At 42.4% G+C, this 19,340-nt stretch overlaps 1 protein-coding gene across 2 annotated transcripts in view; it reads right to left on the reverse strand.

Moving 5' to 3' along the window:
* The window catches only part of LOXHD1 (lipoxygenase homology PLAT domains 1), a 1,234,736-nt gene that overhangs the window by 126,142 nt on the left and 1,089,254 nt on the right, over positions 1 to 19,340 (reverse strand). For both annotated transcript variants that reach the window (XM_069626921.1, XM_069626920.1), the window contains one exon: positions 17,337 to 17,514. In XM_069626921.1, the coding sequence (XP_069483022.1) occupies positions 17,337 to 17,514 (178 nt within the window). The remainder of the gene's footprint in view (positions 1 to 17,336; positions 17,515 to 19,340) is intronic.

Raw genomic sequence — 19,340 nt, forward strand, 5'->3', positions numbered from 1 at the left:
TTAAGAACATTGGTTACAGTGGTTACTTACAACGGTAGAAGGTTACAGACATTGTATGATTAGCTCACAAGGGTAATAGCTTGCAGAGGTAGCTTACATGTTCTATGGGCGAGCTAGAGATGTGCCAGATCACAGTGCTGTGTTTGGTGTTTGCCGCACACTGTGCACACTTGTGTGGCAGTAGAGAATGTCAAACACTGATACGGTGCAAGTAGTCAAATGTTCAAGTCATACGGTAGTAGACTATGCCAAAGGAGTACCACCTACCAAAATATTGCATAATTATGCTACTACCGTGGTGGCACCTAGTGGTGCCGTATCAATGGTGACGGCCTTGATGAAACTAAAAAACATCTTAAAAAGCACTGAGTGGGTTTAAGGGGCGCCTTTATAAACCTCAAGTATTGTATCGGTAATTACCCAAACAATAGAATGAATAGTTAGTTATTTGTGTAAGAATGTTATGGAGAAAAATGAAGAGCGGTGCTTGTTTCTGAGAGAGTAGATGAGATCCAGTTAGGGGTTAGAGGAGGGTAAGGGGACACTGGTGTTTATTTTGGAGTTACACTTGGGTAGAGGTTCTCAGGCTACGAATTATTTTTTCCTAAAATCATTACGGGCATGCAGCATGCCTGGAATATTGCATCCATTGAACATATGATATGTAATCTTCATTGTTACCCTAGGTCCATGGTGATCGCAAAACAAGCATTGGCAATGTCAACCGTTGTGGCTTTTGTGTAGCCTTGGCAAAGGCGTTTGACAGGCACAGCCGTAGTGGTGTTAATTGGCCATTGATGGCCACCACTGCACAATGGTGCAAGTACCTGGGCATATATTAGCAGTGTCTGGCAAATGCCAAATACTTATACACATGCTAAAACTATTGGCTTTGCCAATACTGGCTTATAAATCAAGTGGCTGAAGGCAGACCTTGATAACATTTCCATTACACCAGTGGCACGCTTACAGCTCCAAATAAGTCATTAACTCTGACAAAATCTGACAGGAAATTCTAGCACACAAGTTGATGGTAAGGCTTGAAAAACTAACTCAAAACGATGCAAGGAAAATGTATTTTGGGTGGGGAGGGGCAGGAAGTGGGTGGGGGTGGCAATCTGGATTGGCATAGTCATAGGTGGGTAAATAACCATAGACTACTATAACCTTTGTATCCCTCCTCATATCATTTCTCCCTAGCTGTACTCTAATGCAATAGTTTCAACTTATAGGAAGGTGGTGCTCCACCTAATAGCAAAACTAAAAATCCATGTTTACCCCGGCTTCAGGGATGCAAATGCCTGTGGCACAGCAGTGGTTCACAGCGCTGCTGTCCTCGGGTAAAAGGATGCACAGAAGGGTCATTGATCAGCCTTCTGTGCATCACAGCCTTCTGTGCATCCCACCTCTCCATTCACACAGAGTAGGCGAATAGTCTGAAACTCTTTGTGAGTCCCAATCTTTATGTGGCGCATGTGAAGGAGAAGCATTATGGAAAAAGAAATTCCTGGAGCATAGTCAGGAAAAACCATTTTACCTAAATTGATGGGGTAACACCTCTGATTTACAGGCGATATGGAATACCGTAATCCTGCAGTATTTACCACAAGTAGTGTTTTCAAAATACACTATCAGGTAAATAACACAATGTCAAAATACAGATGGCCGGTAGATGTTGGCAAGTATTCTTTTTAAATGTCCCATTTTTTTGAAGTTACTTAATACTCAAGATGTGTCAAATATGTTTTTTCATTTTATTTCTATTTTAAAAAAAATATTTTTCCATACTGTACATACATTTTACCATGTATACAAAAAAAGACTGTTCATAAGTCTTTACGCAGGTTAATAAAGTACCGACACACCCAAAGGCGAATACATTTCAAAATGTTCTGTAACAATATCAATGTGCTCCATTTTGTTGCTAACATTCGACTGATGCTGCCATTTTGATTAGGATGAAAGTGCTTATCATTGGCCATACCAGCCTGCATTTCTCCAGTCTTCCATATGTCTAGAAAACAAGATCTTTTATTTCAGTTCATTTCCCAGACTTCCAATACCCGTTGTGATTCTTGAGTTGGATCTGCCGTTTTATTTTGATTTTCTATTTATTAACAGTTCCGTGGTATTCTGATTAAGAGTACAGTAAAAAAAAGTCACACTAGTGAAATCCCACTAACAGGTGTTTTACATATAGAGGCATTCATTAACACATTATGCACCAGAACAACTGTACCAAAACATTTAGGTGCTAATTTTCCAAGTTAAAGGTGCTGAAGAGATGTATTTTCATGCTAGTGTAAAACCAATGGATTCCTAAGGAATCCGTTGGGCTTTTACACCAGGAAAAATCAGGCAGATTCCATAGAAAAGGAATTAATTTTAAACTGCTCTATAAATAAATAAATCTGCTTGCCATGCGCAAATAGCAGGCAGCCTTTACTCAATTTGCTCTGCGGAATGGAAAGGGGAGGCATTAAGTGGATTTTGCAAGCATTTCACATCTACCTTTTTTCACTTTGCATTTTGCAAATGACAACAATTGCCAGGACAGCAATTTACACACAGGAGCAAAATGAACACCTATATGTCATCATGTACAGATCGGTGTGGTGAGGCCATAGGGGGGCGGCTGATGAGATGTGCACGCACTGAGAGAGGACATAGTGCTTGAGGACAGGGAGCCTGTTTTCAGAGGGTGGGGTGGCTGAGAGTTCCATTGTTAGAGACGAAGGAGAGCGCACAGGGGTCAAGTCCTAAAAAAAGCAGTGGGGACTTATTAACATATGCAATGCGATGTGACATCACCAGAAATTAGCATATCTAGGTGAAATATGAAAATGTAATTTAATTGGCTTTGTATATTCATAGAAATTGTACAGGATGAATGGAGTTTGCCTTTCATAAAATCAACACCAAGAGAGGATATTTTCTTCTAATAGTGTTTTGAAAATGTTAAAAGTTGTGCATATGTTAAACTCAAAGAATCAAGAGCAATGTTTTCCCTGGAAAATGCAGTCCCGAAAGGTGATAGTTCATCTTTGGTTTCTTGCCAGTTCTCATCTGCTTATCTGGCGCAGTGGGGGAGTGCGGTGGAAATCCCAAAGTTCAAAATAAGACGGTCAACACTTTTCATTTTACACACAGCCTCTAAAATACTGAGGGGAACGGCATCCACCCTATGAAAAAAGTGGGTGGACACCCTCGACTTGAGCCCTGAGAGGGAAGGAGTGGAACTGAGAGGTATTGGTGGGTAGTTGGGGCACAGAGAGAGGCTAAGCAGAGCTTTGGATCCTTGGCTGAGTGCTGGGGGAAACTGAGGTAGCCGTTGTGGGGTAGGTAAGCCCCTGGACATTTTAAATGTTTATGCCATCCAAGTTGTTCCAAAGGTGATTCTAGCAACAGCTAGTAGAATAAAACTCAGTGCTTCGTTTTCTCTTTGTTTTGTATCGAGCAGTGCCATAACCATGTTGGCATATTTAATTTCTAATTATTTTCTGTATAACAACTGATACATCATTCAGGAATAGCTTGATTTCTCTACATTCACCATCATATAAGCAGTGTTATCACCTTTAATATTCTGAATCGTACCTCTCGGGAGGATCGCTCAGGGGCAATGTTCGATCCCCGGGTCCACGATTAGAAACCTCTGGGTATTAAGCACGTTATAAATAACATATTTTATCATACCCCGTTTTAGAAGGCAGTGATTTCCAACATAAAATGCCCTAAAATGCAGGAGATTAGAGAAACAGCAAGGTCTTCAACCTTTTTTGAAACAAAAGTAGGTGCGTTTAAAGACGAAGATTGACAGGCAAATAGTACCAGGCGAACGTAGCCTGCACTGGAAAGGAGCAGCCACTGTCTCTTACTCTCTTACTTAGGGGGAAAATCAGACGCAGAGCTTTAGCAGCCCGAGTAGATCTATTTGTCGTTTATTGAGTTAGACTCTGCTTAAGGTAAAAAGGTGCTGATCCAAATAGGCCCTTACATTTACATTGGATCTGAGATGCTATTGGGAGCCAATGGAGATCGATATATAGATATTGAATAAAGCCATCGACAAACATGCACCCAGAGGCACACCACAGGCAATGCGCAACAATCGTGAAGACACATGATCCAAAGCAACTTGGGACATACGATTACCAAGCAAGGAATCAAACCAATCCACGGCTTCTCTAGAACAGGCACCGACAGTTATAGAGTGGATAAAAGACGTTCATGATCTACAAGATCAAACGCGGCCAACAAGACCAAAAGCATAATGAGTCCAGTTATACTACTGTTGATTATCTTGAACATCTGTGCCTGGAGATCAACAAGAGCACTCTCCGTGCCAAAGTTGGAGAAAAAAACGATTGTCAGAGATGTAAAATATTCAAATGTTCTAAGTGCTTGTGAAATTACTTAGAAGCAACCTTATCCACAATTTTTTAGCAAAAAGGTAACATTAGTAATCAGCCTTAGGTTATTGACTTTAGATGGATCTAGGCCTGATTTTTTAGCAAATGTGTTACCACTAATTTTTTAATTGTATCTGGTACTATTTTATGCTTAAAAGAAGATTCATAAAATGCGTTAAAAAAGGTGCAAACAATGTAAAATTGTTTACAACAAATTTAGAAGGAATAGCATCATTCAGACAGGAAGTGGGCCGCATGCTCAGCATGCTCAGGAGTACGTGTTCCATTTCATTAACTGAAATGGGTTTCAAATTGAATAATGTAACAGATCCTATAAGAAGACAGTTCGGGATCAAGGAGTCTTGTAGTACATTGTCTAAGAGTGCCACCTCCAAGATTATTGTACAAATAGTATCCATTTGTCAGTAAATGCCTGTGAATTTTAGTACATCATCATTTGTATGAATGTGTAAATTGTTTTGTAGATTTGATTTTTAAAGATGTTTAAGGACAGCAAACAATTTCTTTGTGCTCTGGTTAGCAGTCTCCATTTCATTATTGAAAAAGTATTTTTTTTTTGCATTTTATTTATTCAATTTGTCAGTATTTTAAAGTTGTTTCCAGGCCTGTCAGTTTATTCTTTGACCATGCCTGTTTGGCACATCTCTTCTGTTGTTTCAATTCCACTATAAGGGGCGTGCACCACTGGCTGTGGATAGGATTATTTTTAATCACACTGGTCTTTAAAGGGGCTGTAAAGTCCAAAAAGTCACCCCATTGTTAAAAGTGATCTGGAAGATGAAAGTCAGATGTAACTGACATTAAATTACAAATGCATTCTTGCAGTCCATCAGAGGACATTCTCTTCAGGTTCCGAACTGTCACCATTGCCTCATTACAGGTTTACCAGGCAAAGAAACCTTAACATTGGTAATAAAATGATTGGACCACTCACATGGAATAATATTCAACAAATTAAGGGATACATTTCTAGAGACAACCCAGCCAAGAGTATTGTCCATCACGTGTGCAGGGGCGTTATTGTGAATAATAAAATCATTATTTAAAAATAGTTCTTCAAGAGCAAAGGAATAAAAATCTGCAGGGTTACCCAACCATCTGTTAAAATCGCTCAATATAAGAGTGAAACAATTGGGGTTATTCAGGGGTATCGTAGTAGTTGTCAAATCATCGACAAAATTAGGCATATTTTTAGGGGGACGATAAAGTAGGATCAAATCTGCACAGGAATTGTCAGAAGGTATGATTTTGAAATGTAATATTTCACAACCTTCCCAATCAATTGGGGATGTAAACACCCAAGTTTGGTATACAATGTTTTCAAACTAGCAGTACATGGATATCCCCTCTCGCTCCCTCTATCATCTCTCGCCTACTATCTATCTGTCACTCTCTCTACTCTTGTTCTGTGTCCCTCTCACTGTCTCATTGAAGGGCGCTCTCTATCTCGCTGAGTGCAAGAGTAGCATTGTCAGTTAAGCATTTTTATTTATTTATTAATTAATATTAATATAGCGCGCAGACAGCCCAGGGGCATTGTGGCGCTGTTACTTGCAGGAACTTAGTTACAAGGGGTACAGGATTGGTAGCAGTCATTGGCACATTATGATTGCTACAAACAGAATAGTCATTACAGCTCATGCATCTTTGGTTATTACATTACAGACAGTTTATTGGCAAACATGGTGCTGCGAGAGACCTTATGTGAAGAGGATGGTTTTCATAGCTTTCCGGAAGGCAATGAGGGAGGGCTCACCTCGGATTGTGGGAGGTAGGGCATTCCAGTGTGATGGTGCGAGATAAGGGAAGCTGGATCCTCCAGCTCTGGCTCTTTTTACTAGTGGCACACAGAGCATGTTGGTATATGGTGACCTGGTTGGCCTTGTGGAGGAGATGGGGTGGATTCTTTGTGAGAGCGGGGCGGTGAGGTGGATGCACTTGTGGCATTTGCTAGCGCTAACACAGCCCGTGATGATATCAGCACAATCAGAGAAAAACACAGATATCTTGGAGGAGGCAAGCAGGGGGTGCTTCATTTGGCACAGCCTATTCGTCACTGGCTGTTTCGGCACAGCACGTTTGGTGTAGGCCCCCTTTTGGCATGCCCTATTGGTCGCAGCCAGCAGAATGCAGGAACCGAACATCTTGCAGCACCGTATCTTGGATATACTGTCATCTACAACACTAGTATATGCGTGTTTTCGATGACAGCATATTCAAGGAATGCACTGCTCCTTCAGTATTCCTTGAATACAGTGTCATCCAAAACACTAATTAAGGCAGTGTTTTGCATAACAGTATATTAAAGAAATGCATAGCTTCACTTGCTGAGCGGGCTGTGAACCCCTTGAATGTACCATCATCCAAAACACTTCACTTATCAGTGTTCTGCATGACAATATATTTAAGATAGCCGCTGGGAGGTTTTAGGGCCTCCTTCGGCAGGCACTGCTGGCAGCAGCCAACAGGGTGTGCCGAACGGGGACAAGCGCCAACAGCGCTACGGATAAACAGCCAGCACTGAAAGGCCTGGGCCGAAATGTCCTGCTTTCTAGAATGTGATTCGCAAGGCCTGGTATTTTGAGGCATACATTGTCATCGCGTGTGCCCTACAGAAATGTCTCTATTACACTTCACACTAAGGATGCATTGTACATACGGAGTGATATGAGCGGGACACTGATAGGCTCTCCAGCTGGTGCTGGAGTGCTGAGAAAACTTGTAACAAACCTGGCTTCAGGGTCTACAATTGTGTTTATTTTCTATTTTTTCAAGTTGGTGCATACTGTAACAAATATATTAGTTCTGCAGCAGTACCAACCAATCAATGACCTGCACACACAATTAAACATTTATTTATTTATTTATTACATGCCGAAAGCCTGCAGACATCAGAACGCACATAAACACTTAGGACAATACATCAGAAACAGAACAGGAATCAAAGAGTACTACTCATCAAAAGGATCTATTTAAATAGAAAAGTGTTCAACAGTTATCAAAATTATAGCAAATGACTAGCCTGGCACAAATGTAATGGTAAAGAGTTCTAAGCAGAGGTTACAGCAGTGCGAAATACCTACCATTACCATTAGCCCGCCTTATTCTGGGGCAAGAAAGGAGGCAAGTATTGGTAGACCTTAAGACCATAAGACTCTCTTTGGTTCATATCTAGTCAGTCTATCTCTGGGATATATAGGAGATTTCCCATATATACATTTGTGTGTCAGGGTGACTATCCTCCACTGGTAGCCAGTGTAGTTCTTTCCTAAATTCTGAAATGTGCTCATTGTGTAAGAGATCTTTCGCCATACGAATGGCATCATTTTGAACTATTTGCAGATGTGGATGAAGGCTTTGCTACCAACCCCCAAAAGACTGTTAAAATAGTTGATCCAGCAAAGTATAGTCGCGCAGGCCAAAGTAACACAGTTTTTCTCTGAAATAAATGGTTTAATCAGTCTGAGGTGTCTTAAATGATATGGGAATTTGCTATGAGGTAGTTAACATGTGCATCTGCGCCCAATGTAGATTCCAGCCAGATAACAAGTGTCTTCACTTTGTTGAGGACAGGAATGGTACAGTCCTCTATAACGAAACTTGAATATCTGGGGCCAGGTTTGTTCCTCGATTGAGTGGATCCAAAGATCAGTAGTTCGATTTTAGAGCTATTAAGACACATTTAGTGTGATGGCATCCAGTGCTTGGTGGCTTTATAGATGTAATCTAATTTGTCTGCATCCGTCCAGCTCGTACAACAGTTGAGTGTCATCGGCATAGTTTGCAAACTGCACACCCAAGGCAGAAAGCAGGTCGCAGAGTGGCTTAATGTAAACATTCTATAGTGCCGGCGACAAAAAGGCGATCTGGGGAACACCAAAATTTATAGGTGCAGTGTCTGAGGTGGCCCAACTCCAGCGCACTGTAGACTTTCTGTTACTTAGGAACGAGAGTACCCAAAGCATGACTTTTTTAGAACAGTTCCCCACTGTATCAAGAGTGGTTAAAAGACGTTTGTGATGAAGGAAGTCAAAAGCTACCGAAATGTCCAACAAGACCAGCAGCCCAGATGTGCCCCTCTCCAAGATATCTACATGTTGGACTGTAGATCCAACAAGGCGCTCTCTGTACCATCATTTGGAGGAAAGCCATATTGTTTAATATGAAGAATAAAGGCGGACTCCAGATGATCTTGTAATGGAGTCGTGGCTATCTTATCCACCACTTTAAATAAGAAAAATAAGTTAATAGGCCTAGGATTAGCTGTTTCTCTGGGATTTATACCTGCTTTATTTATCAATTGGGTTACTATGACCTCCTTTATAACACTGGGAACACAATTATGCACAATAGATGAATTAACAAGCCAAGTGAGAAACGAAGCAAATAACTTGCTATTCTCCAGAATCAATTTGGATGGAACACCAAAATAGTAGGTGGGATGCAAATTAGCCAATACTTTTTACATTTCAATCACTGTAACCGACTGGAACATAACTTCCACATGGCTCAGCATTTGTTTCAATTTTTGAGAGTTGTTTAACAGGCCAACAGGCAAGCTGTTCATGATTGTCTGGGAGCTAGCGGGCAGATCCTTCTTAATTTTTTCATGAGCTGCAAGGATCTTATTGACAAATGCTTGTTGTATCCTGATGAAATCTGCCATGGAAGGGAGAAAGCATTGCTCTTGGGCTTTAGGTTTTTCCAACATTTTTAAAATTTCTAAAAGGTTTTTGGTCTTATTCTCAGCATTATTTATCTGGTCGTTAAAATAGTTTTTCTTAAGTTTCAAAACTGATGACTTGTTGGTGATCTCCTGTGTTTTCCATGTTGCCTTGTCTGCATCTGTTTTTAGTCTTCTGACAGACACGTTCAGCCTGTCTTTTTTTCTTTTTAAGAATTTCTAAATTAGGGATAAACCAATTATTATGCTGAAGGCCATCCCTTATGGTTTTGGCCCCCATAAGGGGTATACGGTGCAAAATGTGAGCTATCGAAGTTCTATAAGAGTCAGCAAGAGTGCAAGGGGGACATACGTCTGTAGTGGATTCTATAAGGTTGTTAATGCACTCTGAAAGACCAAAGGTTTTAATTTTCTTAAAGTTAAAGTTCTTTTTGCTATGTTTAATTTTCATTTAAGTTTCTCTGGGAGTTGCATATGGAATTCCATGAAGGAGTGAGCTCACCAGATACACAAATTAGTATTAGTAATAGTTATACTGAGGTTGCATGATGCCACCAAGTCCAAGATGTTACCTTTATCATGAGTGGCTTCGTTATTGTGGACTGTCAATTCAATATTATTTAGGTTTTGTTCCAAAGATGAGGCTTCCTTGTCAGCAGGATCTCCTGGCCATTGATTTAAATCTCCCGATAATAAGGTGGCGCTATTTGGCTTATTTATTGGCCCAATAACTGGATGATATTGTCAGTAAAACTGGGTGTGCCCGCAGGTGGATGATTTTTATTTAGATAATATTTATTTATTTATAACATTTATGCAACGGCCGAACCCAGAGGTATCACAGTGTTTGTACTGGATCTATGAGAGAGTTGGACAGAAACTACACGATACATTTTTGGCATTATTTGTGTTAGTTACATAACTAGATGTATCATACAAACATCTTGGCATTAGTCCTACTTGTTAAATATCCAGGTTTTCACAAGCTTTCTGAAGGATAGATAAGAACGGTAATTTCTGATATGGGGTGGCAACGAGTTCCAGAGGGATAGTGCGGTAACACAAAAGCGGACACCTCCTATTCTTTTCTTTCAAACCGTGGGGTGGCTAGGGTTAAGCCGGGCAACAATCGTAATTGGTGTCCAACAGGCTTAGGGCCATAGAGTTGTAGAGGTAGCTTGGGGCGACTTTGTATAGACATCGGTTTGCGAGGTACAGAATTTTAAATTCAGTACAGGCTTTGATGGGGAGCCAGTGGATGTTCTTTCTGGAAGCTGAGATATGATCAGTGCAGTGCAGGCCCAGGGATGCAAGAAGGGCTTTGTTATGGAGATGTTGTAGTTTGGCAATGAGGAGTGCATTACAATTGTCTAGTTAGCTGTTGATTAAGCCCTTGCGAGTGTCAAGCAATTGTCTGTGTTGAGGAATTGCCTGCTCAGGGAGATGAGCTTCGAGGTATGAGCTGTTGAGGATCAAAGGGTGCTGATGTGTTTGGTCATGGAGAGATCTGCATGCAAATAAATGCCCAATGTTTTAACACGCATCAGGACTGGAATGTTTTTGCTATCTATGATGAATGATGAGAAGGCAGAGTCTAGATTGTTGAGTCGGAAGGGGGAGCCCACAATTGGTAGTTCTGTGTTGTCATCATTGTGGCAGAGACTGTGCATAGTGATCCAATTCTGGATGATGCTGTAGATCTTGTTAATGGTGGTAGAGTCATTTTGGTGGGTTCCCGTAATAGGAATGAGGATCTGAGTGTCATCCGCGAAGTTGGTATAGGTGATGCCGAGGGAGTCGAGGAGATCAAAGAGGGGTTTGGTGTACATGTTGTAAAGGGTCGGAAAGAGGCTAGAGCCTTGATGGACTCTGAGTGGGACAGCGATGGGGTCTGCAGCCACGTCCCCGAGAAAGACACTAGAGGTACGGTCAATTAAGAAGGAGTTGATCCAGGTGGCGGTTTTCCATAGAGAAGTGGAAGTTGGAAAGGAGGTGTTTGCAGAGAGACCAGTTCAAAGATAGAGAAGAATTAAATGAATACAGTTGTTATGATTTGGATTTAATTTAAGATATATAATTTCACATCCATTGCAGATGCAGAGTACATATTCCTAGCTATGATGGCGACTCACCCATCATTCCCATATTCCAGGTTCTGGGAGAAAATGTTGTAGCCTGATGGTGTGGCAATGTCAAATATAGGCACACTAGAATTCTTGAGCCAAGTTGCTGTTCTACATAGTATATTAATACTGTTATCTATAACATAATCGTGAACATCAATGGAATGCTTGTTCAGAGACGTGGTGTTCAGGAGGGAGATTTTAATAAAGCTATCATCCATAGTACTTATACTGAAGATGGATTAGCTGCGGCGGTGATCATAGGTGCAAACAGATCATTGGTTTTAATCTGAGCATAACATTTCCCAAGAAGAAAGGGAAATGAAGCTATTACAAAAAAGGAAATTATTAATTGTACTAACAATAAAAAGGGGGTATTTTTAAAATAATTTTAGTGTTCATTTTTGTAATGATCACTTCCAGTATATATTTTATTCATAATTATAATGTTACAATCACGTTATAAAAATCTAGAATAACCACAAACATTATTTTCTGAAGGAAGTTTATCATTCCAAACCAGACAATATTGTACATTTCTATTGTGATCTTTCAAAATACTCCAATGAGAAAGGGGAGGAGGAAAAAGGCACCAACGAGGTTTTGTGGCTGCTTTGCATAAAATCAATGTGCATTTTGGGGACATAAGAATGACCAAAGATCTTTATATTGGGCAAATATGTCTGCAACTTGTACGCTTGAATCATTAAACAAATAATGTATGCTAGGCTTTGTGCTCGTATAATTTTTCAGCACTAACCTAAACATTTAAATGTTTGTAACATTGAATCACACATACCGATTTGTAAAGCCTCAGGAAATATATGTGGGTGTAGAATGACTTGGATATGAGGTGGAGGACATCATCTCCTCCACCTCACTCTCCACTCCACCTGTGGCATCCCTCATGGATCTATCATATACCCTGGTCTCTTTAACACCTACCTGGCCCCTCTGGCCCTCCTGATCTCCACTTTCTCCCCTCATTTCCAGTGTTACACAGATGACACACAGCTCTCTTTCAAGCTGCCTTCCTCTACCTCCTCCACCTCCTCCTCCTCCCTCATACCTGACTGCCTGAGCATGGTGCTCTGCCAATGATCTCTGCCAAAATGCCAGTAAGACAGAGATCCTTCTCATTGGAACGCCTGCTCCTTCCTTCCCCCCCACTCTCTGGCCAGACTCCCTCGGTCCTCTCTCCTCACCCACTTGTGAGGCAAAAAACCTTGTGATCATCTTTAACTCCTCTCTCCTGGTTCTCTCTAGGCTTCACTTCTGCAACAGCACTTTTCCTCAACCTGCCTCTTTGCTCCCTTCGACCCCTTTCAACTAATAAAGAATAGGACTGCAAGACTTATCCTTGGTCTGAAGCCCAGGGACTGCATCTCTCCAGACCTAAAATCTCTTCTGGCTCCCGGTGAGTGCAAGGATCAAATTCAAGACCCTTTGCATCATCCACAAGGCTGTCTGGGGCCTAGGTCCTCTTTACATCCAGCTTTCTCTCCCTAAATACCTCCAGGCCAGAGTGTCTCCAACTCTCTGCAGGTCAAACGCTTCTCCGAGCAGAGAGTGGGAGGTAGATCTCCTTCCACGGCTGGCTCCTCCCTCTGGAACGGCCTCCCACCCTCAGATGTGAGCTGGATCTTCTTAAGTTCCAGAAACTTTGCTAGATTTTCACTTTCTCCCCTTCCTTCCTTCTCCCCCTCCCCTGCTAACTCTCCATCTGCTGCAATGACTGGGGCCTGGTCCCTTCAGAGTCATACAGGGACCATACCACCACCTACCATTCCCCCCAGCATCCTTTGCCAGCACTTTCCCTGGGGCTCCTTTCCCCGGACTAGACCAACTTGGTCCTCCCAGTCCAGCGCACTCATCCTCTCTTTCCCCCTTCCCCTAGCACTTGCGGTTCCATGTGATTTCATCGCCTGCTTTTACATCACCGGGCTTTTAAACGTGCACATTCCATCGAATGTGCTCAGTTTTTTTTTTTTTTTTTTTTTTGGGGCGTCCTCCCCCAAACGCCCCACCCACCCACACTTATTTTTCACTATTGACCACCCGCCCAAACCCTTATTTGCACTTTCCCAACCCCCCCTAAAAAATTCAATGAGCACATACGATGTAATGTGCACGTTTAAAAGCCTGGCGATGAAACAGCAGGCGATGATACAACGTCCTACCGCACTTGCTGCCTTGGCCTGCCCAGCACTTGTTCACCCTCACCCTTAGGGGATATCCCACTTTTGTCTTCTCCCTCTACCCCCTCCCCTGGAACTTACCATCTTGTCAAGCACTTGCATGGTATGATTGTCACTAGGCCAATATAACCGTCTTTGTTGCGCTTCTTTTTTGATCCCCCAACCCCTTCTTGTCTTGTGGCGCCTGGAAACACCTGTGTATAGGCGTCATACAAATGTCCAATAAATAAATAAATAAATAAATAAATGCATTTCAATATTGCACCCTAGAAGTGGAGAAATGCAGATTGTTCTGCTCCACTTCTCAGCACGGTCTGCCTGACATACTATCCTGCTTCAATAAAGCTCACTGGAAGTGAAGCGGGTGCTTGTTGCAGCATTTCCTGCACCACTTCGGTGTGTATGATCCTCTGGCAAGTGATGTATTATCTCATGCTTTTCAATATTGCACCCTGAAAGTGGAGAGATGCATGTTTCTGCTTTATCTGCTCCACTTCTCTGCACGGTCTGCCTGACATACTAGCCTGCACTTCAATAACGCTCACTGGAAGTGGAGCGGATGCTTGGTGCAGCGTTTTATGCACCACTTCCAAGTGTGGTCTTCTGGCATGTCATGTATTATCTCATGCTTTTCAATATTGCAGCCCGGAAATGGAGAGACGCGTGTTGCTGCTTTTTCTGTTCCACTTCTCTGCACCGTCTGCCTGACATACTAGCCTGCACTTCAATAACGCTCTCTGGAAGTAGAGCAGATGCTTGTTGCAGCGTTTTCTGCACCACTTCCGTGCGTGATCTTCTGGCAAGTGATGTATTATCTCATGCTTTTCAATATTGCACCATGGAAGTGGAGAGATGCTTGTTGCAGCATTTTCTGCACCACTTCCATGTGTGGTTTGCTGGTGGGTTATGTGTACGATCATGCATTTCAACAATGGCTGTTTGCAATACACCTAGAGCATAAGCTGTGACTTATGAATACCTTTATAGCCCCTCTAAATGTGTGTCACACACCAGCGCTGAAATAGAATCTACCAACCTGCTCTTCCCAGCTGCCACCACCACAACAAAGAAATTGCAACTTGACACAAAGATTTTACACCCAAACCCTAGATTATCACGAGTGGCAGCAGCAGCAATATTGGCACCCTTAACACCAGCCACTTGAGAACACAACAAGGTAGATAATATATTAAACGAAGGCCACAAACATTGGCCTATTTCACGAGTTCACAAAAAATATATGGCCAGGTATCAAGTGCTGCACCGCTGCCAAGACACCAATTACCACAAGCACCTCTTCGGTTACGAAGCTTCTCCATCAGAAATACGCCGTCTTTATGGCACAGATGCACTTCAAAATAAAGCACAGAAAAGGTTCTTGCTGCCAACATACTTTTAAGTGGCTGCCAAGATGTTACAGTAGTTAATAGGATTCCAATCCTGCATCACATAGTGCAATAGATGCGCATGCGGTGGTCTTGAATACCTGTAGCACTTGTAGATATTCTCAGAATATAGCCCATAATGAAAAATGGGGCATTAAAGCAGTGCGCATTGAAGATTTTGCCGCCGTCGGACATAAGATCTGTGTCTAAGGAGAGCGATGGAGACAGATTAAGTGTCTAAGGAGAGTGGTGGAGTCAGATTGAGTGTCTAAGGAGAGCAGTGGAGTTAGAACAAGTGTCTAAGGAGAGCGGTGAAGTCAGATTAAGTGTCTAAGGAGAGCGGTGGAGTCAGATCGAGTGTCTAAAGAGAGTGGTGGAGTCAAATCAATTATCTAAGGAGAGCTGTGGAGTCAGATTGAGTGTCTAAGGAGAGCGGTAGAGTCAGATCGAGTGTCTAAAGAGAGCGGTGGAGTCAGATCAATTGTCTAAGGAGAGCTGTGGAGTCAGATTGAGTGTCTAAGGAGAGCAGTGGAGTCAGATCAAGTGTCTAAGGAGAGCGGTAGAGTCAGACCGAGTGTTTAAGGAGAGTGGTGGAGTCAGATTGAGTGTCTAAGGAGAGCATTGGAGTCAGATCGAGTGTCTAAGGAGAGCAGTGGAGTCAGATCAAGTGTCTAAGGAGAGCGGTAGAGTCAGATCGAGTGTCTAAGGAGAACGATGGAGTCAGATCAAATGTCTAAGGAGAGCGGTGGAGTCAGATCAAGTGTCTAAGGAGAGCAATGGAGTCAGATTGAGTGTCCAAGGAGAGCAGTGGAGTCAGATCGAGTGTCTAAGGAGAGCAGTGGAGTCAAATCAATTGTCTAAGGAGAGCGGTGGAGTCAGATTGAGTGTCTAAAGAGAGCGGTGGAGTCAAATCAATTGTCTAAGGAGAGCGGTAGGTTCAGATCGAGTATCTAAGGAGAGTGGTAGAGTCAGATTGAGTGTCTTAGTAGAGCGGTAGAGTCGGATCGAGTGTCTAAAGAGAGCGGTGGAGTCAGATCAATTGTCTAAGGAGAACGGTGGAGTCAGATCAAGTGTCTAAGCAGAGCAGTGGAGTCAGATTCAGTGTCTAAGGAGAGCAGTGGAGTCATATCAAGTGCCTTAGGGGAGCAGTGGAGTCAGATTCAGTGTCTAAGGAGAGCAGTGGAGTCATATCAAGTGCCTTAGGGGAGCAGTGGAGTCATATCAAGTGTCTAAGGAGAGCAGTGGAGTCAGATCGAGTGTCTAAGGAGAGTGGTTGAGTCAGATCAAGTGCCTCAGATAGTTTAAAGTGCGATGGTGGACTGGGCAGCTTCATCATCATCCCTCTCATGGAGCAGTGAACACTTGATGAGGTGCTAGTAGAGCTCTCCTAAACGTATTAGTAAAGAAGATCTACACATTTACCTACATCTTGCAGAAGGAAATGTGGAATATTTCTAATCTGCACTAGCAGCAAAAGAGTGTTCACCGATGAGCATCATATGCAAGGGTGTGACGGTATATTGGGTTGGGAGGCTGGAGCCACGACACCATACATGCCTCCTGTGGGCAATCCCAGAGCCCATTTAGCTGGCTATCAAATCAGCAGTGCAAAGACAAGCTGCATAGTTGCCAAATTCATCCATTCTAATCTGTCGGTGCTTATCCAGTCCTGGTGTTTCTTTGCATTCTGGGACTTGTAGTCTGAGTTATATAATTGTAAAAGGTGGAACTACAAGTCCCAGAATGCAAAGAAAAACACAGGACTCGATAAGCACCTTCACAATGGAATGAATCATGTTGGAATCTATGTAGCTGTCAATATCAGTATTGATTCAAATAATCTGCCATGTCCCCATTCTATGACAACAGCACAGTGCTCTTAAAGTAGATGTCCAGCATCCTACTATTCACCTTTCCACGGGCCATAGGTGTATCAGCCATGCTGCCTGCAACCTGAATAGCCATTAAGACCAGGGACAAAGATGATAAACGTCCAAGAAAGTAGTCCTCTTCTTTTGACTTCCAGTGAGATGGGAAAAGGCTTCCATAATCCTGCTTCTTCCTGAATTGTGGTCAATGATTTAAAGATTCAGGAATTCCAAGAGATGATAAGAATCAACTGCAATTACCTGTCTATGAAGTTACTTAAATAGCACCAGATGTGGCTTCCCAAAAAGCCCACCAAGTCTATTTCCTGGTCCTTCAGACAAAGGGAAGTTGGACGTTCAAGGCATGATCAACAATATGGACTGCCCAGGCCACATATCATCAGTGCTTGATGAGACCTTTATGCAACCGTACAAATGTGACTCTGAATTCAAAATTACAGAGAGAATTTGTAATGTTGCCACTGAATAATGGGAAATGGAAAAGAAGATTCCTATTTACATAGGGGAGTTCCAGAGTTGGCACATGATGAGGAGTGTGAAATGCCTTCAATCACTAAGCTTTACTTTCTGCATTATAAAAGGGAAGACAATGTGTACCAGGAAGTAAGATAAACTGGGACTCACCTGTGACATCGCTGGTTTTAACCTGGACTGTGTACGTTGTGCTCTCCACCATCTCCTCCTCATCTACTACTGCTGGCATCTCACACGTTAACACCTTTTTGTTGCCTTTATGTTTGGACAGCCAATCAGAGTAGGAGAAAAGAGTCTCGTCTTTGGTAGTCAAGTTCTTCATGATGATCTAGAAAATGCAGGGGCACAAAGAGGAATCTCAGATGCTGGGAGAAGTTGAAAGCACAGATGCAGTGGATGTGAGCTTCAACTGTGTCAGAAAGGTCCCCAGTCATGCATTCTGCTCATGATGTCCTCAGCACTCAACCGTTACAGCATTTCACAGGCAGATCACAAAGCCCCTCCCATTTGACTAGATTAACAAAGCAAGAAGATGCATCGCAAGACGTATCACCAACCTTTGCGGTATAACATCCTGAAAGGACATGCAGGAACTCTAAATAATCTCAGAAACTGTTAGACCTTTGGCTCAAAGACATATTGGACACCAGCTCAAAATATGGCTGGACAATCTATCATTGCGTTTCATAAAACTGTGAAACCGGTGTGAGCAAAAGAGTAAGAGCAAGTATTTGGATTGCCTGTCTGTAAGACATTGACCAAGGCCAGTCTTGACCTCATGTTTGGTAGAACTGCCAAGTACCTGGTATAAGGGGCAGACTGTCGCTTAGGGGCATTGTCAATCAATTGAAATGTGATGTTAAACTTGCCAACTACTGAATAGGGGGTGCTCTCTTGTACCAATTTTAATAACAAAATGAGATAAGATTAAGGAGCATGTGCACTGGTGGCATAGATGGTTCCGGTGGTGATCTCATCCTTACTCTGAAGATGTACGACTGACCATCTTCCCATATTATCAGCTGGTCTTGCAAATATCTTGCATGCTCGTCAGTGATCTGGGTATTAATATGGAATCACCCTAGTGGTACTTTGATGTTCTGATATAACCAGAGTTACTTAAGTGTGCGATTTTCAATTTCAGGAAGATGCGTCACTGCAACATTATGATGGCCAAACCTTTAGCGTGCATATATATGCTATATGATATGATATGATATGGCATTTCTAACGCGCCTATACACAAGTGTTGCGAAGACAGATGCCCCCTCTTGCCACAAATGTTTTACTGATTGGACAAGCAAAGTGCTGCCAACTTTTTCAGCACTATTGACCTCCTCTCTGGTTATTGGTAGACTGCCTTAACTGTCCCCCCCAAGGAGAAGACTGCGTTTTCAACCCCATAAGCTTATACCAGTTTAGGGTAATGCTTATTGGATTGAAGAATGTTCCTACCATTTTTTAAAGGCTGGTGAATCATGTTGAAAATGAGCTATACAAGGTTTGCATGAAATATCTAGCTGATATTGCTATCTGTAGATGCATACGGCATGAACCTGTTTCCCACCTTACTGCTCAGTCTTGTTCCCAAGTGATTTCAGTCAGACTTTATGTGAAACCGTTGCAGCTCAACTAAGATTGGCTTTCTAGGACCTTACACTAAGAGTACTTCTGAAAAACCTTTTAACCGCACCTGACTCCTGGGCCGGATCTTCTCTTGTGGGGGCCTCTGTGGACACGCTTCAATTATACAAAGGCATTTCTTTGTTTACATTGTTGTATCTCTTTTGTCTCTGAGCCGCTTTACTGTTTGGTAGACTCATCTCCGACTTCTAGTAATTTCCTTTGTAGGTATTACTTTAAATTCACCCCTTTATGAAAAGAACTGTCATGATGCACAGAGCTACACGGCGCGTTCTCTAATTCAATTCATAGAATTGCCTTGGTGAGATCCCACTATGTTGATGCTTACCCACAACATACTAGATGGAAAGTCGGGGCATGAGGTCTTGGTAAGTGTCCCGGGGATGGACTATCTCTGTGTGTTTGCCCAGTGTTTTCTGTTCTTACTGGCCACCGTATGAGAGACCTGCATGCAACCACAGTGTTGGCTGGATATTGTCATCTCAGATGTTTTTTTGGAACCTTTGATGT

Source organism: Ambystoma mexicanum, chromosome 6p (genome assembly GCF_040938575.1).
Source record: "Ambystoma mexicanum isolate Mex_15411 chromosome 6p, UKY_AmexF1_1, whole genome shotgun sequence".
In the NCBI taxonomy this organism is placed as follows: Eukaryota; Metazoa; Chordata; class Amphibia; order Caudata; family Ambystomatidae; genus Ambystoma; species Ambystoma mexicanum.